The sequence below is a fragment of the Staurois parvus genome, unplaced genomic scaffold, assembly GCF_062004578.1.
Source record: "Staurois parvus isolate SC_StPar_1 unplaced genomic scaffold, SC_StPar_1.0 ptg000151l, whole genome shotgun sequence".
Taxonomy (NCBI): Eukaryota; Metazoa; Chordata; class Amphibia; order Anura; family Ranidae; genus Staurois; species Staurois parvus.
In genome coordinates, this window is record NW_028317947.1 from 12249916 (window position 1) to 12272418 (window position 22503).

The following is a 22503-nucleotide window of genomic DNA, read 5'->3' on the forward strand; positions in this document are numbered from 1 at the left end:
GCGTCTTAATGGCTTTATACACTGTAAGCAGTGTGACGTGCGCAACATAACAAAAAAACAGAAAAATGGGGGTCACTTTTAAAATTTATTCACAAAAATGATTACCACTGAACAGAGGTTTACTCTAGCAACATGAACGTTAAGAAGTAGAAAGTCATAAATGGAAACCAATGGAAAGGCAGGGTCATTACTCCCATGTGCACCAAGTCTTCAAATATCAGAGGCAAGAGCACTTCAGAAGTTAGGTAACCAAACATATAAATTCTTTCTAAATATATGTCTTAAATGGAAAAAAAAAAATCTTTGTAAAAATAAAATAATGTCAAGCGTCAGACTTTTGCATATTAAAAATTAAAAAAAAAAAGAAATATATTTATATATATTTATAAATCTATAGAAAAAGGTTCTAAGCCAACGCAAAAAAAAAAAAAAATGAATTAAAAAAAAAAAGGCAAAGAAAATATTTTATTAACCTCAAGGCTGAAGAGACAGAGGTTAATACACAGCATTCTAAAAGCAGAATCCCAAATGCTGAGGGGACAGTATGAAAACAAACAAAAAACACATGACCCCGTGCAAAAGTCTATCAAATAAAAGCTCTTTGTAAAAGGGATGCTTCAAGGGGAGAGGAGGTGCAGGAACGTGGTCTTTGTAGGCACTTCTGTCTTGGTTATGTTCTTCCATGAAAAGAATCTAGAGAGAAAAAAGGAAAGAGTGATGAACAGAACGTACTCATACTGTACATCCCCTTGGTTATAGCTTCAATCATTTTCACTGCATTTGGCTGGTAGTCAGATCAGCAGATATCTAGATATCACCTGATCTCCGACCAATCATTAAAAAGTCATATGTCAAATTGGCATTCCCCAAGCATCACCTCAGCACTTTCATGGGCTAGGAAGGAGTCTGCTCTCTAGACACCCAATGCCAACCATCTTGGGAAAAGCCTGGAAAATCCATGCCGAGTGGCCAGGTATTGCTACCCAAGCACAAAATGTCATTAGCCTAAACCAGGGGTGGGCAACGGTGGCCCTTCAGCTGTTGTAGAACTAAAAGTCCCATGAGGCATTGCAAAACTGACAGTTACAAGGATGACTCCCAAAGGCAGAGGCATGATGGGACTTTTCGTTCACCAACAGCTGGAGGGCCACAGTTGCCCAAACCAACTGAAACAGCAGAACAATCAGCTAGCTAACTTCAATAAATACTTTCGTTTACTAAGAAAATTGAAAGTGACTGCCATGAGAGACATATAGGGGTTGCCATTAAAATCTTCCAACTGAAAAGTCTACATGCCCTGCTATGTCCAACTTCAGTACTTTGATTTGCAGACCCAGAAAAAACACGATGAATAAGTGTCCAAACTCCTTATCTCTATACCAGTTCCAGGTCAGCTACTCGGGACTAAGAAATGAAAATGGCAGTCAGGCACTTGCAGATTAAAAAGTTCAACAACACGGCTACCTTCGAGGCGGCATATGAGGTGCTGCTCTGTCAGTACTGGTTTCCAGCCAGCATTGACCATGCAAACCCATCCTACAATGACTGCTGCTTTCAGGGTTGGGGCCAGCGTGGGAATATCTTGCATACTTGGTAGACAGGTCCTAAATTAGTCCGGTTCTGGTCCCATGTATTTGGCCTCCTCTTTACTTTATTCAACTTACCTATACGTAGAGAGAGACCAAGTTTGTTCTACTACATTGCCCCATACTGGGTTTATATGCTCATCCATGGAGGTTTGCCTCCTACCTTTTCTTGTCAGCCATCAGAATGATAGCCCAAGCTGGAAAAACCATCTGTCCCCTTTCCACAGGTGAGAGATCGTATGACTACCCTGATGATCAATGAGCAGTTGTCTAGTATTAAGGTGTGGGAACCATGGCTGATGCATGCCTTCCCCACTCTTCCCCAAACCAGTTTGGGCTTATTCTGACGGGCAGTCCCATTGTTCCAAAGACCTTGTCCTCCTATCTCCTGCCTTCTGGCCCCTGGGCCAACATTTTTCTTTTTCTGTCCTGTCCTTTTTTTTTCTACCTTAACAGGTATGCACTCCTTTTATCCTTTAGTCTTGCTTCTTTTAAGTTTGGGCTCATTTACAATTTACCTTACTCTCCTCTATCTGCATGAGCTGCGGATGGTGACTCCACATGGGTGTGGAGGGCCCCAGGGAACTCCCTGCCATTATGAGGTGGTCCCTCCCGGTCTTCTACTCTTTGAACCCTATGAGGTGTGTTGCATGTGTCAGTTTCCGACTGCTTCCCAATGCCTCTGTTTTGCCATCTGACTGCTTCCCAATGCCTGTTTTGCCATCTTGGCCTCCATGTATGCCTATTCCTGTTATGAATGTCATTGCTAGCCCCTGTGTGGGCAGACCAATTGCCTGCTCATTACTTGTTAAACCAATAAACATTGAAATAGAAAAAAGCAAGGTCAACAATGGCAGCCGCCATTAATCTTCCATGACAGATCCCCAGGTAACACATGAATCTCAAATGCCGGTAGTTGGTTTTACCTTGTGCTTGTGGATTTAAGCCATCATGTTATTATCAGCATACATCCGCCCTCCATGGTCACTGTACCCATCCATTGCATACTCTGGCTCCAGATCGCCCATATGATCAAGAGGGATTTCATCGTGATACATGGGACGGTAATTGTCATCTGTGGAGAAACACTACGTTTTAGTTTCCAGAGCATCTTCAAAAATAAATGCTGCACAAGAGATTTGTTCAAAAGCTAAAATCATTGGTCATCCAAAGGAATTTCTCGTTTCCATGCTCACAGTTGCTCTATTCTAACATTCAAAGAGTTCAGCTAAGTTTGGAACCCACTGCAGCCATTTAAAAAAAAAAAAAAAAAAAGGCACGGTGGCACAAAAAAGCCACCACAGTGTTATTTTATTATATTGAACCTTGTCCTTACTCTGATACAATAGTTACTCTACACAAGTATCTAATAAATCCATAAAATAATAAAAAGGTATGGAAAACGTGGATCATTACTTACCATCAGCGTAAGGTTCGCCAATGGGGATCATGCTCTGTGCCTAGAAAAACCATATTGCAAAAATTAGATCTGCAGACGAAAAAAAGGGTAAAGCAGAGATGACAAAGCTGGAGGATCATTAGGAAAGCAAGATAGGAACTTACGGCTTCCCACGCTGCGGGGTCCTGGCGGAAGATGGCATTGGTCAGCTCCACAGACACTCTCTTCCTGTAGTCAGGGTTCTTGTCCTCGGAGATACGGAACAGAACGGCGGCAGCATAGGTAGCTGAGCGATGAGAAAACACACAATTTGACTGGAATCAACCCTAACAGTTTATTGCATGAAAAACATACCTAACACAGCTATGGGATATTGGAACAGTATGTATAGCTGAAATTTTTATTTTTGTTTTGTATAGAGTAGGGAAGGGTTGGTTCCTCTTAGATGTTTACTGATGTCTATGTTCCTGCTAAGGAGATTCTCCTGATCTTTGGCCGTTGTCGTTGAAACTGAAGATCATGGAAAAAAATCAAACATTTTGCAAATGTCACCAGAGCATGAGATGATATAAATCTCCCAAGGAGGACACCTAAATCAGTGACAACTAGCCAAGTGTGGCATTTCCCTATCGTTATTCAGAGTTTCAGATGTTACTTTCCTGATAGACACGAAACAAGGCTTCTACTAGCTCCTGTACACAATGGAGGAAGGACTGTGTGATACGGGTCCCATGCCTCCCTTTCATCAGTAATCATAGGCAAGTTCTGTAGAGACTTGTATGGTTTAGGTCACGGGTATCAAACTGGCAGCCCTCCAGCTGATGCCAAACTACAAGTCCCATGAGGCATTGCAAGATTGACAGTTACAAGCATGACTCCCAAAGGTAGAGGCATGATGGGACTTGTAGTTTTGTACCAGCTGGAGGGCCGCCAGTTTGACACCCCTGGTTTAGGTTATACCTGTGTAATAGAAGTAGAACACGTAATCCAAATCACTGTACTAGCATCTACAAGGTCAGGGAGTACCGTGTAGTCAGGGAGGTGGGACACAGCAGGGCTTACTGACAGGAGACATTTGTAGCAGTACCTCATTTTACATAAAGTCTCAACTGTATAATATAGATGACTAAAATATCCTAGTTTTCAAATTTAAATTGAATTCAAGCAGGCATAGGTGTGAGCTGGAATACACGATTATCACACAAATATGGAGGATCACAGTATACCCAATATTTTAACTGAAAAGTATCCTTCTTTTAGCTCCAGTAACAAAGAACTTCAATGTCCCACATACTACAAGAAGTAAAAATAAAAGCTTTTTTTTTTTTTTTTAAACTGCACAGCACATAGATACAAACCACTGCTCGGCAAAAGTACAGCAGTTTGACACACCTGGCAGCGTTCCAAATAAAACACAAGGTTTCAACTGGGCTTAAAAAGGCTGACTTCATCTTTTGAACCAGGTTACACTTGTATTTAGGGTGTAACATGGTGCAAATGGAGCCCTCAAACTGACCCCCTCCCCGTGACCATGTGCGGGGTATCTTTCCCTCATGGCATTGGTTACTTTTAACATTTGTGCAACTGTGCATGGCTCTGCCTGCACAGCTCTGCCATTCATTTACAGAGATCTGTGAATAAATAAACTACAAGTCCTGTCTTCCACCACAGCAGACAGAATTGTAGTTCTCAATGGCACATGAGTGGGCAGTGTCCACGCCACTCATAGTCCATGCCACAATCTCCAGTTAAAAGTCCTGAAAGTCTGTACCTCCGTAAAGACAAGGAGCTGCAGTCTGCAGGATCCTGGCATTGCACCTCTGATCACAATTGAAATGCTTCACAAAAAAGTAATAGATTAAAGGTTGCTTCGGCAAACAGTGTTTTTTTTTTTTTTTTGTTTTTTTTTTTGTTAAAAAGGTGGGCTTAGCCTTCAAAAAGTTAATGCCACATCCTTCTATGAAGGTAAGATTCTCATAAAAGGTCCATACACAGAACCAGATCTTCAAGACATGGGAGTAGTCGAAAAAGGCTTCCTAGATTTTATGGAATAACAGACTGTAGGCACCAACCAGCAAAAGGTGCCAAAGGAGCCTGCAAATGTAAATGCCTCCATGGAGTGTGCACAGCCATTACACATTCCCAAGTAGCAGTTTAACATATAAAATAATTGTCTGTGATGATTATTTGTCATTGGTGCTTTTGGGGCCCTTCTTTGAGAACAGGGGAACCTATACCTTTATTATCATAAGTATGGCCCTGTTAGGCCTTGATATGTTCCGGTTTATGCTTTGAACATGGTATATGATGGGTGCGTCCATTATCGTGATGATTGACCTGCTCATAGGGTGCGCCTTTAGGAAATAAAATTGCCACTGATGACTATGTAATCTGCCCTTCTACTTACAGGAGAAGCTCACTTGTGTTCCTTATTCTTTTTGTAAAAGCAACTTTTATGGAGCATTTGCTTTGTATTGTTTGAAAAACTTTAATTAAAAAATGGAAATTGTCTGTATGGTGTTCATCTTACCTGTGCCCTCATTATGGGAATGCAGGAGTTCCATCAGAGGAGCAGATGCACCCTCAGCATCAATGGTGTCGGCTGCTTCTTTATCCTGAGCAAGCTCACAGAGCACTCCGGCTGCCACTCGCTGAATGTTCTCCACTGGGGAATACAGGAGCTGTCCAAACACAAAACAGCAAGTTACTGACAATGCCAACATCGTGAGACTCTGGGGCTGCTGTGCTGGATGGACTCCTGCAGCACCATCTGCTGCCATATCTTGGTGAATAAATGGATTCTATATGCTGCTGGGGTCTCAAAGTCTTCCAGAGGTCATTGCTGTAAGCGAAGTTTACACAGTGGCTAAGTGGTTAGCACTCCCACCTAGCAGAACTAAGGTCGATCGTTCAAATCCCAACACGGCACTTCCTGCCTGGAGTTTGCATGTTCTCCCTGTGCGGGTCTCCTCCAATTACTCCGGTTTTCTCCCACAGTCCAAAGACATGCCGGTAGGTTAACTGGCTCCTGTCTAAATTAACCCTAGTATGTGTATGAATGCAAGTTCGGGAACTTAGACTGTAAGCTATTCGAGGGCAGGGCCTGACGTGAATGTACAATATAGATGTAAAGCCCTGCATAAATCAATGGTGCTAATAAGTACCTGTAATAAATTGCATAAGATGGAGCCATTGAGAAGGCCATGCAAGGCTGCTTGTACATGGCCTAGCAATGGAGCATCCCTTAAACAAACTGGGCACTGTAATAACCAAGGTCATTCATTGGTCTAGTGCAGTTTTTCTCGACCTTTTTTCAGTCAACACACCCTTTAAAATTATGGACAATCCCGAGGCACCCAATTCTAAAATGGGGTGCCTCAGGACTGTCCATAATTTTAAAAGAAAAACCCCATTCTAAAATGTGAAAAACTATTCTAACAGTTTTATATAACTCAGCAACATCTACACATGTAGGACACCCAACATTAGAGGTGATTTAATCTTCCAAAGCAAAATACACTTTTGCACACTGGTACTGACTAGTATTCCAATGTTTCTCTTCTCCCTCAGTTTTTCTCCATCACTGAGCTAATGTGACCCTAGCACTGATGGAGAGGGCAGGGGAGGGTCAAACCAGGATGCTGTGTGGGCAGCTGACATCCTCCTTATCAACTGATGAGGTCATTGGTTGTCAGGACGCCGGCGGCTAGATGGTGGTAATGGTGCACAATGAAAACCTATGGCTTTGTGTAACTAGAAGGCAGGCTTGTTCCAACTGCTGGCTTGTCTACAAGTTTTGGGCAGTTTTTAGACATTTTGCCAAGGCACCCCTGAAGAAACCTCAAGGCACCCCTGAAGAAACCTCAAGGCACCCCTGAAGAAACCTCAAGGCACCCCTGAAGAAACCTCAAGGCACCCCTGAAGAAACCTCAAGGCACCCTGGTTGAGAAAGGCTGGTCTAGTTTTTGTGAAAACACAGCTTTTGTGTTTTCTCCTCAGACTATTGTTTAAGAAGCAGCTTGGAAGGATGAGAACTGCAAAGTTTCAATTCTGTACTGGATCCTATGAAGCATAGCACATTGCCTTTTACTGCAGCATTTGCTTTACACTTTGATAAACGGCGAGTCTTATCGAGCAAGCCAATACGAAGAAAAACAAAACCAGCTTGAAAACTAGTCCAATGCAAACCAAGTTCCCCAAGGCATGCCAAGTTTGACCTGCTTGGGAAGCCCATGAACACTAGGCCTTAGTATCCTATGACCGAAAATGGATTGCCATTTCCAAAAGACGACATATCCAAGTGGTACTGAACCTTTGTCAGGAGCGAAGAAAATTTGGTTCTAGCTTGGCTGCTCACATAAAGCAAGAATTTCTCCCCAAAGGGTATTAAATAACCCAAGCAAAGGAATACAACAAGCACGCCAAGCCAATTAAGAATCCAAAATACTTTAAAGCCAAGGAGTTTCAGGAGCCAGAAACTCCCCTTCATCAGAGTTAAAACATTAAAAAGCTTATATGGATTCAAAATGAAACTCTTTAGCAAACAATACATATTCAGATATATAATGAATCCCCAGTCTGAAGTTTTGCCAGAGTTAATGTCTGTATGCTGGATCTGTGGGCAACCCCACCATCCATTACAGCTTACAGAACAAAGAGCGCGGCAGGTCCGTTTCAAGGCCACAAAGAACTCAATGCAGAAAGATCACGCAGCACTATCTACTATATTGATTCCCCAACCAATCGCTGATAAATCATTTTCCTCAACAGTGCAGCCTGCCCATCACTACACCGGAAATACAGATCAAGTTAATGGAACAATTAGTTGCACAAATGACTAATTAATGAGGCTGTGTGTTTCCAGCTCAGAACTTCCACGCAAATCAATGATGGCGTGCAGGATCCAGCTCTGGAATGTCCAGGGACTGCTGGTAAAGTGAGCACTCTCTGCAGCAGACCTGTGAGATACGTCAGCATATATTACAGACAGATAGGCTAGTGGTGAGCCCTAATGATGGTTATAAAACCAAGGTCAGAAACAGGTTACCCAAAGGCCGCTGCAGTGACTGACAATGCAGAAACTGTTCCGTGCCAAGATATTTTGCAGTGTATGCTGGGGAGCTCATTACGGTCACTCTAAAAATAAAATGCATATCCTAGATCTGATCCCAAAATCTGCAACAGGGGTTCAAGTGATTATCCTAGATTGTAAGCTCCCAGGATCAGGGCCTTCCTAACCAGGGGCAGACTGACAACTCATGGGGCCCCCGGGCAATAGGGGATCATGGGGCCCCTGTGTCCTTGCCCAAACTCAAAAAAGCCTATGAAAAAAGGTACCAGGGGCATCTAATGGGGCCCCCTACTGACCCCGGGCAGTGCCCGAGTTTCCAAATGGTCAGTCCGCCCCTGTTCCTAACCCTCTTGTATTGAACTGTAATGTTGCTGTATTGTCTCCCGTTATATTGTAAAGTGCTGAGCAAACTGTTGGCGCTATATAAATCCTGTATAATAATAATAATTCTAAAGGCTGTCATTTAAAAAATAAACATGTCATACCTGCTCTGTGCAATGGTTTTGTACAGAACAGCCCCGATCTGCTTCCTTTTGGATCCCCTGCTGGCAGTCCTGGCTCCTTTCCTCTGCCGAGTACCCCCAGTAGCAAGCCTCTTGCTCACTCCCGAGAGGTTCTGTGAATTGTCCATTCGCATGATGCAGAGCATGGCTCGGCCACGTCCCCCCTCTCCTCATTGACTCACTGGCTGTGACTGACAGCAGCAGGAGCCAATGGCTCCAGGGGCTCAGTGAGCCAAAGAGGCAAGAGAGACCAAGGAGAGCCACTGCTCTCATGCACATCACTGGATTGAGATGGGGCACAGGTAAGCATAAGGGTGGGGGGGGGAGCGGCTCCCAGATGCTTTTTTTTTTTTACCTTAGTGCATAGAATGCATTAAGGTAAAAACCTTCTGCCTTTAAACATTTAATTTATATACATTGAAATGGATCGCCTCTTTTCGAAAAAAAATGGCTTCCTGGCTGTCACACTGGTTCTCATATGTCAAGGTGAGAGAAGAAATTCAGCCATACAAGACCAGGCAATGCATTAGACAAGGTGACATTTCCAGATTCTCCCAAAAATGAAAGTCTGAATCATTAACAAGGGCCTACATAGGGTGTGCAGCAGCCAGCCTTACCTGTACAAACAAGGGGATGGTGTTGAGCTTGTAGATCTCCATGCGGTTCATGGGGTCCCTTGCCAGGATATGAAGAGCTCCAGTGCAGCCTTCCACAATCTCTTCCATTCTGACACCATCCTGAAGAAACAGAAGGAAAGGTTTTGCAAACAAACTAATGCTGGTCATGGATTGCCCATGTAAGATCGAATCTACGGATTAGCCTTTTTTCAACTTTTTAAACCCGGGGTAACCCTTGCAATACATTTTTCTTGTTTTCGGGAACCCTTACTAAAAAAGGACCATAGCTACAGCTTACAGTACATTAGTGTGATGGTTGTTTGGAAGAATGCTCATATTTGTGGTCACCGAGAAGAATCCCCCCTTACAGATAGTTGTCAGTGGTTACTCCCTGAGAAGCAGAAGTTCCCCTTTCCCCAGGAACCCCTAAAAACCTCTAGGCCACAGGTGTCAAACACAAGGTCCACAGGCCAAATCATTTCCTGTGGTCCTTGCACCTCTCCTGCAGGTACCCCCTGGTCTCTGCCCCCACCTTGTCTCAGCAGCAGAGTGAATAGAACTCCTCTGCCAAATCCTGCACCTTTCATTGCAGCTGCAGCACCCCCTCATCTCTGCCTCCCCTGGTCTCAGCATTCAGCAGACTCTGGTAACGGTCTCCACTCCTCCTCTAGTCCTCCTCCAGACCCTGCACTTTCTGCTTTCCAGCTCTGCCCCCAAATGGCGTGCATGCTGATGTTAGGGAGGGTGTGGGATTCTTGACATCTGATGTAATGGGGGGTGGGGTGCTCTGGACATCTAGTCTTACAGATACAACCGGCCCTTTGAGGGCACCCATAATGCTGATACGTCCCACGATGAAATGGAGTTTGACACCCCTGCTTTAGCTCAATGATTTGAAAACTAGCACATATGGTGCATAATTGAACGGATGAGTGCAAGATGCTACATTCATGTTTCAGGGCCAGTTCACACCAGGAATCGTACAGAACACGCCGTGTGTTGCTGTGCGATTCATGTATAGTTCTGTGCGGTGCGACTCTTAGATTGTAAGCTCCAAGGAGCAGGGCCTCCTAACCCTCTTGTATTGAACTGTATTGTTGCTGTATTGTCTCCCTTTATATTGTAAAGCGCTGAGCAAACTGTTGGTGCTATATATATCCTGTATAATAATAATAATAATAATAATAATATATAAATCCTGTATAATAATATTATATGTTCACTTATTTTTGATGTGTTTGCTCATAAATATACTTTTTGTATGTGTTTTTTTGGCACTATTGTATTTAATTGATCCCACATTTAGGGATCCATTTTATGTCACCATTTACTTTTTGGCTTAATTTAGCTATTTGTCACGATCTGCATGATATTGTTGATCCGTGTTAGGGGTTCACAATCTCATTTTCACCATCATTTGCATGAATTTATTAATCCCAATTTAGGGATTCACGCTTATTTGCGTTTTATTTTGTGTATGATCCTACTTTGGATAGTGGGGGTATTGGTTCCTGGTTTTTTATACCAGGTGTGATCACTTTTTCACTTGAGATCCCCGAAGAGGATCAATCCACTGATTTATTGGCACGTATATATATTTTATGTCACTTTATATTGAGATCCCCAGAGAGGATCAATCCACTGATTTATTGGCACGTACAGTATATATATTTTATGTCACTTTATATTGAGATCCCCAGAGGGGATCAATCCACTGATTTTTTTGTCACATATATATTTTTGTCACTTTGTTTTTGCCATATTGTATTATTTTATTATTAGGGTAGCGCTGCATCATTTTGGTTTTGTTAATCTAATAATTTCAACCTATTCATTTTAAAACGAGCTGAAAATGCACCGCAAAGAAAAAAAAAACAAAAAAACATGTATGCACTACTTTTGCAAGCTCACAGCAACCACATTGTACCATGCGATCCTGTGCAGGAAAAATCACTGTTTGCAACTTGCATTTGAGGGGTCAACCTTATATCGACACCCGCTACAGATCACAACTGCAATGTGTTTTGAATGTAGTGTGGGAAACGTGCACGGAATTCGGGTTTCCTGCGCCGCATTCGGGTGTGAACTGGCCTTCAATCTATTTCATGCCATAATACACGTCCCACTGTGGGTACTCGCATAGATTAGAATGGAACCACAATGACACAGCATGCAGCTTCCACATATATGCAATTATAAATACAGGTCTCAGAATACATTTGCAAAGATTACGCAGTCTTCTTTCCCATTTAGCAGGGCTGAGTGAACAAAAATGCCAGCATAATTGCGGATAAGAAAAAGCTGCTTTATTCCAAATATGAAATTATAAAGTATTTGTAGATAAGTAAATGATATTTGAACATGTAGATTATTAAATGAATAAAATGACCAATAACCTGCAGAAATGAGCTTTACTCACATTCTATTACAAAGTAACACGCCGTTCATGTTACCCATTGGCTTGCTGCAGACTAGTACCACCTGACTGTCTCTGCATCTGGAATGATCAGCGACTAATAGGACAGATTGCCAAACTGGAAGGCTATTCTGTCCCTGAGGCCAGCAATTCAATGGGCTGCTGTGCTGCCAGCTTACCAATCTAGAGACCATCATCCACCTAACAGATCATTTACTGCTAAATGGGAACATTTCAGCTGTCACTGAAACCTGATAGATAAAAATCTGGCCGGCTATTCAACTCTGTCACCATGGTGACACTGTATTACTTGTGGGGGTGATGATTTTTTTTTGTTTTTACACCGATTGCTTTTACACTCATAAAAGGCTGTAAAAGAAATCATTTCTCCTGTCTGGCTGCATTCCTGCAGCCATTGAGAAATACCATGAGAGCTGTTATTGGTCACAGCTTATCACATGGTACAAGGCTATTGTGAATGGCCTTGTACCATGTGACCTCTGATCATTCACAGAATTCACAAGTAGTAATCAATGAGGTCTTGTTTACTACTGTTCATGTGATCACCGATTGGCCAATCAGTGATTCACATGAATCGGGACCTCACACAGTGGCCCCATTCAGCGATCGGTGTTCGGCTGTGTCAACCAGACTGCGGCGCTGCACACTCCTAGGGAGCACGAACAGGCAATGGATGTGGGGAGACATTTAGAAATGTCCCCACACATCGGCAATGCTGCCGTCTGGCCGTGCTGATAAAAGGCCGAACAGGAGCATTGCCGATGTGGGGGGACGTTTCTAAACGGTTAAAGTGTTACTAAACCCACAACAGTAAAATCAGTTTGTATATGGAATAAAGCAGGGGTGTCAAACTGGCGACCCTCCAGCTGTTGCGAAACTACAAGTCCCATCATGCCTCTGCCTTTGGGAGTCATGCTTGTAACTGTCAATATTGCAATGCCTCATGGGACTTGTAGTTTGGCAACAGGTGGAGGGCTGCCAGTTTGACACCTGTGCAGTAAAGCATGCCTGTAATAATTAACCTAAGGGGTTAATTCTCTGCACTGTGTAAAAAGGCAGTTTGATCCTGATGTCTCTGCTCCTCTTTTTCAAATGTCCACGTCTTATCTCCTGATAAGACAGACTGAACCGTAGCTATTCTGCACATGCTCAGTTTAGTGTGTATTGCTAGAGGGTTTTTTTTTTTTCTTGGGAGTGTGCAAGTGATCAGCACAGAGCCAATCAGCACTGTCAAGAGGTCAGGGGTTTTGCATCCTCCTTGAGCAGAAAGAAAACTCCTACAAGCTATAACCAATGCTCTGCTGGACACTGATAGAAGTCACAAGACTGCTCTAACTGCTGATGAGAAAAGGTATTTAGCAGTTTATATTTACCAAAATAATTGCATTTCCATGTTGTGTGTACTGTGGGAGACCGGCTATAGTGAATGCAGGGTCCGGGGGGAGACCGGCTATAGTGAATGCAGGGTCCGGGGGGAGACCGGCTATAGTGAATGCAGGGTCCGGGGGGAGACCGGCTATAGTGAATGCAGGGTCCGGGGGGAGACCGGCTATAGTGAATGCAGGGTCCGGGGGGAGACCGGCTATAGTGAATGCAGGGTCCGGGGGGAGACCGGCTATAGTGAATGCAGGGTCCGGGGGGAGACCGGCTATAGTGAATGCAGGGTCCAGGGGGAGACCGGCTATAGTGAATGCAGGGTCCAGGGGGAGACCGGCTATAGTGAATGCAGGGTCCAGGGGGAGACCGGCTATAGTGAATGCAGGGTCCGGGGGAGACCGGCTATAGTGAATGCTGGGTCCGGGGGAGACCGGCTATAGTGAATGCAGGGTCCCACACAGAATATTGTCTAAAAGCGAAGAGTAGGTGAAATGACATTGACCTAATGGCCCCATGTATACAATCTTACTTTATTGCTGGCAGCGAGATCCTTCCTAAAAATGAGTCTGTATTGCATCTCAGCGCATACGGACACACAAACGCTTGCGTCTGCATAGGCTGGATGCATACAGTCTGCGCCTGTGCAGATTTTACACATCGTTTCCACCCTGAATGAAACATTTATGTGGTGGTGGCACAACATGACCTTGGCTGCAGTCAGTCATTCTGACTAATAATGTATAAATTCAAAGTGGTGGTGTATGTGCAAAACGACCCCAGCCCAGGTCATTCTGCCCCTGCGACTGCAGATTACACATTACTGATGTTTACATGTCAGCCCTGAGCAGCATGGACCGTATAAAGGGTCAATTTATGATGTGCGCATGTAAACATTAGCACAGACAAATGCATACACAGTGTAAAATACAGTCCAAGCTCCGCCATTAATGCAGGATTTTCTAATTTTGGTTTAACCTCTTCCCGTCCGGCCCATGTCAATAAACGGCTGGACAGGAGTGCTGCCAATGCGGGTGGATGGTTCTAAAATGTCCCCCCGCATCCCTTGGAGCGCACAGCACCGCGATCGGTGCCTGCTGTGTCCGGAGGACACAGCGGAACACCGATCACTGTAAGGGAGGTCCCGATTCATGTGATCAGTGATTGGCCAACCAGTGATGACATGAACAGTAGTAAATAAGATGTCACTTCCTGACATCATTGTCACGCTGTGTGTGAGGTCCCGATTCATGTGATCACTGATTGGCCAATCAGTGATCACATGGACAGTAAACAAGATGTCACTTGCTGATATCATTGCTTACTACGTGTGAAATCTGTGAATGATCACCGAGGTCACATGGTACAAGACTATTCACAACAGCCTTGTACAATGTGACAAGCTGTGACCAATCACAGCTTGCACAGTATTTCTCAATGGCTGCTGGGCTTACGCGTTTCGTACTATAGTCCCGAGTCATGGCTCTAAGACTACACATCGAAACGCGTAAGCCTCTTATTTTGCACCACACCTGTCAAAATGAACTTTATAACTACGGAAAAACGAGCTGTCGGCTCTTTCATTACATATGCTTGTTCGGGTCCCGGGAAGACACTAAGCCAGTGCACAGACTGCTCATCACCATGGGGAATCCTACCAGGTGTCTTCACCCCAATGCTTGGCACTGGCAGCCGACACAAAAAATGAACACGCTAGCTTTTGTACCACAAAACATGAACTTGGATGGAAGCAGTCACTGTTTGCATCGCTGTCTCACCGTGTATGGCTGTTGGGTTCCAGAAGCTGCGTGCCGTTGTGCATCCTGGTGAGCTTTAACAAGCAGCTGAACCAGACGGGGGATGACGCCAGCATCATGCAGTGGGGCATGGTTGGCAGGGCACAACGCCAGGTTTCGGATCAATCCAATGGTTGCCTGTTAAGGAAAAAAAAAAAAAAAAAAAAAAAATACAACAAAAAAAAAAAAAATACAAAAAAAAATTAGAATATATATAATAAATAAAAAAAGGCTCCACTGTTATGAGGATAAGACAGGCCTGAACAAATACCTGGACCAAAATCGGTTACCCAGCCAATGCACCCAAATCGGTTACAGCCGGCACCAACTTTTTGGAGTTTTTATGTCAATGAGACCCCTGGAGACCAAAACACACGCTGCAAAGGATGCAAGTAGAAGAGCCTGTTACCTTTTAGGGTCCAATCTGCATAAGGGTGCGATAAGTACGTTAGCCCATGGAAGAGGTTGTCTTCACAATGTGCTCCTAATAGATGAGCCAGCCCCACAAGCATTTATGAGGTTTGGTAGCATCTACAGAATCCCACCCTAAAGAATGCTACCCCAATATTTCAAATGTCTGATATGTATCTGTTACACATACTTGGGTTAAAAAGTATCCTGTACTCTTTGTGCAAAATCCTTGGTGATCCTGCCAGTCCCTCTGCTTTCCTATTTAAAACTGACCACAGTAGGCAGGAAAGCACACGTGGTCAGGTTTCTGGCTGTGCTGGGAACACAGCCTGCCTGTCCTCCAATGGTCAAATTTGTGATGAGTGTTTTGCAGATTTTGCTCCTGTTTCTGAAGTAATTACTAGAAGACTCGAGGATAGCAAAGTCCATCATTACCCTCTAAAACTGGACTTATTACTGTAGTACAAGAACTCTTTGAAAATGTCCGCTGGCTACTAGTGTGGAACAATCAATCATTCCATGTAAAATGGTTTAATTCCTGGAGTAAGGAAGGACACTGAATAACATGATCAGATACATTTACAAAAAAAGAACAGTTTCCTACCTTGACCAGTGGCCACTGGTATGGTTGGCCAATCAGCTTGACGATGGCCGGGATGCCATAGTGAAGTCGCACAGAGTTCTGAGCCACCTCTGCATCGGGGTGACGGCTGGTGAGATGGCGCAAGGCACAGACTGCTGGCTCTGCGATGTCATCTTTGTCGCTCGCTCTCAGGATGGTGTGAATGAGAGACTCCACTCCGTTGCTTTGGGTCACCAGGGTTTTGTTGCGGCTGTTGTTGCAGGTCAAGTTGGAGAGAGTGCCGGTGGCACAAGTGAGGACGTTCACATCGTCTGAGCTTAGCTGGTTCACCAGAATCTTCAGCACGTTGTCTAGGCCTTCCTACAAAACATAAAAAAAATCTTGTATTAACACACTGGAAATTGCTTAGCCACCTACTATGGTGGCACAGTAAGGTTAAAAAAAAAAAAAAAGAAAAAAAAAAAAAAATGGGAGAGGAGTGCTTGCTTTGACTCATTTGTTCAGTGTGTGAATTTCAGCTTTAGCTATTGAGTTCTGTAAACAGGCTTTTTAGCAAAACAAGGCAGCACAGCCTGGAAAAAAGGTACCTAGAACCCCACGATCCTGGTATTAAATGAGCAACATATATAGAAGAAAAAAAAAAACAAACTACAAAAGCTCTTTATGTCCGGTCATTTTCACATGACTGCACAATACTCTAATCATGATCCCTACAAGATGCAGCTACATCCTAGCTGTGTAGCTTACGCCATAAAGAAGCCAATTGTTTCAGCTAACTAGCGGTCATTCTCTACTCTTCGTAATAGTTTGTGATCTTGGTTCCAAGACTGAGCAACTAAAAACTTCGCCCAAAGTGGTTAAATCCCTCAGTATCAAAAGATTAGGATCGCCCTTGTCTTTCTAACTCAAGACCTTCCATTACAGAGGTGTGATCTCAGCCCAGTATATCATCTCCTCTGGATTATGAAGGGAGTGATTAGAGCTGTAATTGGGAAGACATGGGACAAGCTGAGGTGTGGCCCGCTCATAAACCGCAACCCTTTGCAGGCAATCAGGGACTATTACAGGCAAGGTGTGTGCTCACTCTCACAAGTCTACACACCCATGTTTGCTTTATGCTCATAATAAAAGTTATTGAGCATGTTAGAGGAGTGAGATCTGGGTGGAGCAGGGAACTCGGAGCTTTACAGAATGACTGCAGGAGAAGGAATCTAGGACACTCAGATTTTGAAATGTGTCAATATAAAATGCAATTTTTAAAGACACAGTATAGTGCATTTATAGCGAATACATACTTTGACTTGCTGCAATATCGTCAAAAGTGTGCGCCGTGGCTACCGCAACATACATGCGTCTAATGGTACCCCAATGCACCAAAGCATGGCATTAGTGTTGCAGTGGACTACTAGTGTGCACTGTAGTGGGCTATGCACAAACAGGTGCATGTCTGATTTTCAGTCCATTGAGATGCACTGGAAGGCCAGCATTCAAGAATTAACATGCCACAAGCCCAGGGCTGCTGAGCCCAGGGCTGCTGTTAGAAACCACGGAGCCCCATACAGCCAACCTGACAACTACCCGCCCCAAAAAAAAAAAAAAAAAATAAATAAAAAATACTGTTTACTATGCTTCAGTTATGAATGAACCAAGTGAGCGATCTATACCGATCACTCACTGTTTTCGTTTAGGAAAGGAAGGGATGGTAAAATGACATTTACCAGACTCTTCACCCACTCTCCATTATCGTGTGCTTGCAGCTAGTGGTGGAAAGAAGGTGGAAAGCAGCACTGCGAGGGTGGGGGCACATAGGCAGGCCTTGGCATCAACGGGAAATGTATAGTGCACAGGGAGGGCGATTGGCACAATGGGGGACGCAATTACTGGAACCAATCCCCTGTATGGCTCTCCCTGCAGCACCTGAAAGCCAGTGGAAGGGGAGGAAGCCAGCGTTCAGCTGCTGCAGAGACAGCCATACAGGGGATTGGTTCCAGTAATGTCCATCCGCCCCCCCTGCCGTGCCCATCACACTCTCTGCCCACATCTGATTCAGCCAGCTGCCACCCTGCTGACCTGGGCCCTATACAGGTGGACTGGTGGTACCCCCTTATCTACGGCCCTGAATGAGCCCTTAATAGTGACGCTTTTTTTTTTTTTTTTATACACGCTTGGCATTCCTTATTTTCATTCTGATAAAATTGTAGAAATCTATAGGATTAGCCACTAGAAGGAGCTCTCGATGGCTCAGCACGATTATTGTCTCAACTGCTGAGATGAGGTCCCTGGGGGGTGCATTCTTTTTAGGGGTCAGCAGACTCAAGACTTCCAGTGATTGTACTTTACTGCTCCTATGTAGCACTGCAGATTACGATTCTGGATAGTTTCTCAAAAAGCATCAAAATATAAAAGTTAATCCACCAGGCAACTAGCTTTCTCCAGAGGCTAAAATAGTGGTCCACATACTGTACAGGACAAACATTCTGGAGGTCTTGTTCAGATCAAAGTCCATAAGTCTCTAGTGTATTAGATATTACCGAATCCCCCCCCATAAATGTTTTTATCCCCAGCGGTCACATGATTTCACCGATCACCTGGAGCAGTCTGGGACAGTTTGGTCAGCATGCGAGGAGCGCGCTCTCAGCACACAACCTCATGCTCCAAAAATGCACTGCGGCTGGGCATTAAAGCCCACCTTTCTTGTCATTATGTGGTCATGAAGATGTTCAGAAAAGTTATTCTATGGTGGACTACTCTCCATACAGCCAATATATTCTAGGGTGGACTACTCTCCATACAGCCAATATATTCTAGGGTGGACTACTCTCCATACAGCCAATATATTCTAGGGTGGACTACTCTCCATACAGCCAATATATTCTAGGGTGGACTACTCTCCATACAGCCAATATATTCTAGGGTGGACTACTCTCCATACAGCCAATATATTCTAGGGTGGACTACTCTCCATACAGCCAATATATTCTAGGGTGGACTACTCTCCATACAGCCAATATATTCTAGGGTGGACTACTCTCCATACAGCCAATATATTCTAGGGTGGACTACTCTCCATACAGCCAATATATTCTAGGGTGGACTACTCTCCATACAGCCAATATATTCTAGGGTGGACTACTCTCCATACAGCCAATATATTCTAGGGTGGACTACTCTCCATACAGCCAATATATTCTAGGGTGGACTACTCTCCATACAGCCAATATATTCTAGGGTGGACTACTCTCCATACAGCCAATATATTCTAGGGTGGACTACTCTCCATACAGCCAATATATTCTAGGGTGGACTACTCTCCATACAGCCAATATATTCTAGGGTGGACTACTCTCCATACAGCCAATATATTCTAGGGTGGACTACTCTCCATACAGCCAATATATTCTAGGGTGGACTACTCTCCATACAGCCAATATATTCTAGGGTGGACTACTCTCCATACAGCCAATACATTCTAGGGTGGACTACTCTCCATACAGCCAATACACACCACCCTCTCAAGGTCAGCCATCTCCTGAGTGATAGAAAGGATGCACTTCTCTGCACAGTGGACAGTAGAAAGAATTACAGCCCCAATTCATCACCTTTCCCTCCTTACATCAGCTCACTTCTCTGAAATCCACTTGCCTTTTTTGCTTTGTAGATCATTTTTATTCCCTTCAAGCCAAGTAAATTTATTTATTTCAGGTACTTATATAGTGCCGTCAATTTACGCAGCGCTTTCCATATATATTGTACATTCACATCAGTCCCTAACCCTCAAGGGGCGTACAATCTAAGGTCCCTAACTTACATTCATACATACACATACTAGGGCCAATTTAGGCAGGAGCCAATTAACCTCCCAGCATGTCTTTGGAGTGTAGGAGGAAACTGGAGTACCTGGAGGAAACCCACGCAAACTCCAGGCAGGTGGTGCCGTGGTTGGGATTCGAACCAATGACCCAAGTAAATAACATGAACTCACGCAGGCTTACTGAATAAGGCAGAGCAAATAATGACACTGTAGTCCAAAATAGGCAATCAGAAAGCATCTTAAAGCTGAATTCCGAATAAACAGCCGAATCAGATAAAAAAAAGATTATATTGATATTATATACATTTTTGTCCAGTCCTGAGATCTACACAGCTCTGCCACACCACACAGTTGTGTCTGGTAGCGTAGAAGACATGATTTTTTGCTGTTCCAGTTCAGTTACGGGTCTCCTTGTCATCCCCAGCCTGTACAGGCTGATGACCTCATTACTCTGCTCTCTACTCCTGCCACCATGCTCCTTTCCACTATTGGTTCTTTGTGCTGCAGACTTTAGTACTACTTTACAGGAGAAGTTCATTTTTGGAGCGTGTTCCACCTGTTTTTTTTGGGGGTGGAAGATATAACATGTTCCACCATCTGCAGCCTCTCCTCCCGTGACAGCAGGCCAGGGATCTTCTCTCTTCACCCGCTATCACTATTTCAAAACAGCGTGGCTGTGCGGGGTTCCGCTCACATGGCCAGAGCATTCATAGTTTCCTGTGAATGAATGTCTTCAAGTATCTTCATCCAATGTAACTGACGGCTTGAAGTCTTCAATGAGCTGCGAGGGCGTTGGTGAGCACTCCCATAGTCCATTGATCTTCCTGCTCTCAGGTAATTGCCTGCCTGTACAAGTTTGAGCAGACAGCTATCCTGAGAGTCTGCAGGAGCTGGACATTGCACCAGTGATCTGCTCATCACAGGTTCAATGCTCTGCAGGCTCCCTAATTACAAAAAAAAAAAAAAAAACAACTTTTTTTTTAACCTGCCCAAGGCCAGTAGGGGGGCCCAGGTGGTTGGCTGAATCTGATGTGGGCAAGGAGGTTGATTGGCCCCAGGAAGAGGTGGGGGGGGGGGGTCAGGTAGCAGTTACTGGAACCGATCCCCTGTATGGCTCTCTGCAGCAGCTGAAAGCTGGAGTCTGCTCTCCCTCCTGCTGGCTTTCAGCTGCTGCAGAGAGCCATACAGGAGGTCAGTTCCAGTAACTGCTGCCCCCCTCCCCTTTCCGGGGCCAAATCAACTTCCTTGCCAACATCAGATTCAGCCAGCTACCTGGGCCCCCCCCCCAACCGTTCCTGTGTGCCATACGTTTTCCCCTGCTGCTCAGGCCCCTGTGTGCCCCCACTCCCGCAGTGCAGCCTGCTCCCTCTTCTCCTTCCCATCGGCAGCTGCAAATGGAGAGTGGGGGGGGGGGGGGAAGGTCCATTAACGATGTCACATTTACCAGCCCCTTTCTTTCCTGAATGAACACAATGATTGATCAGTCACTGTGTTCATTCATAACTGAAGCATAGTAAACTTTTTTTTCTTGGGAAGGGGCTACCTGTCAGAAACCATGGGGCCCCATACAGGCAACCTAACATCAACCCTGGGGCCAATGCTATGCTGCATGTAAGGATTTTGCAATGAAATACTGTGCTGCAACCAAACTGTTTGACTTGGCCTCATTGGTGGTCCCATTCATATCAAATTGGCAAGCTTCACAAACTGTGAAACCAAGCGTGCCAAGTTAAATATTACCGCGGCAGTAAAAAGCTGTGGCTCAGCTATCTTTTTAGCTTCCCTCCTGCCTCCTCTCTGAGTAAATTAGTCCTTTAAGGTGTGTTGAGTATACTAAAAGTCCCGCAAGCAGCATTTTTGCTGCACATTTTTTCAAAGTCGCATATTACATAGGGATCATTAGCAATGCCTGTGCATGGTTTAATTGGGCAACTATGTGGCAAATGAGGTTTAATGTTGATAAATGTAAGGTTATGCATGGGGGGGCTAAGAATATGCATGCATCATACATACTAGCGGGGTACAACTGGGGGAATCAATGGTGGAGAAGGATCTGGGGGTTCTGGTAGATCACAAGCTTAATAATGGCATGCAATGCCAAGCTGAGGCTTCTAAAGCGAGCAAAATCCTCTGTTGTATTAAAAGGGGTATAGACTCCAGAGAGAGAGATATCATATTACCCCGGTACAAATCATTAGTAAGACCTCATCTGGAATATGCAGTTCAGTTTTGGGCACCAATTCACAAAAAGAACATTGGGGAACTGGAGAAAGTACAGAGGAGGGCAACCAAACTGAGGCATGGAGGAGCTCAGCTATGAGGAAAGATTAGAGGAACTGAATTTATTCTCTCTTGAGAAGAGGGGATTAGGGGGGGATATGATCTCCATGTATAATACATAAGGGGGGATATGATCTCCATGTATAATACATAAGGGGGGATATGATCTCCATGTATAATACATAAGGGGGGATATGATCTCCATGTATAATACATAAGGGGGGATATGATCTCCATGTATAATACATAAGGGGGGGGGGATATGATCTCCATGTATAATACATAAGGGGGGGGGGGGATATGATCTCCATGTATAATACATAAGGGGGGATATGATCTCCATGTATAATACATAAGGGGGGATATGATCTCCATGTATAATACATAAGGGGGGATATGATCTCCATGTATAATACATAAGGGGGGATATGATCTCCATGTATAATACATAAGGGGGGATATGATCTCCATGTATAATACATAAGGGGGGATATGATCTCCATGTATAATACATAAGGGGGGATATGATCTCCATGTATAATACATAAGGGGGGATATGATCTCCATGTATAATACATAAGGGGGGATATGATCTCCATGTATAATACATAAGGGGGGATATGATCTCCATGTAT

At 44.2% G+C, this 22503-nt stretch overlaps 1 protein-coding gene across 1 annotated transcript in view; it reads right to left on the reverse strand.

Moving 5' to 3' along the window:
- Window positions 1-72: 72 nt before the first annotated feature.
- Window positions 73-22503, reverse strand: part of JUP (junction plakoglobin) — a 109742-nt gene continuing 87311 nt past the window's right edge. Inside the window, exons 8-15 of the mRNA XM_089674453.1 lie at window positions 15799-16137; window positions 14766-14921; window positions 9177-9296; window positions 5516-5666; window positions 3150-3271; window positions 3007-3046; window positions 2513-2661; window positions 73-693 (exon numbers count right to left, since the gene is read on the reverse strand). Coding sequence (XP_089530579.1) covers window positions 2528-2661; window positions 3007-3046; window positions 3150-3271; window positions 5516-5666; window positions 9177-9296; window positions 14766-14921; window positions 15799-16137 — 1062 coding nt within the window. The 3' untranslated portion in view covers window positions 73-693; window positions 2513-2527. The remainder of the gene's footprint in view (window positions 694-2512; window positions 2662-3006; window positions 3047-3149; window positions 3272-5515; window positions 5667-9176; window positions 9297-14765; window positions 14922-15798; window positions 16138-22503) is intronic.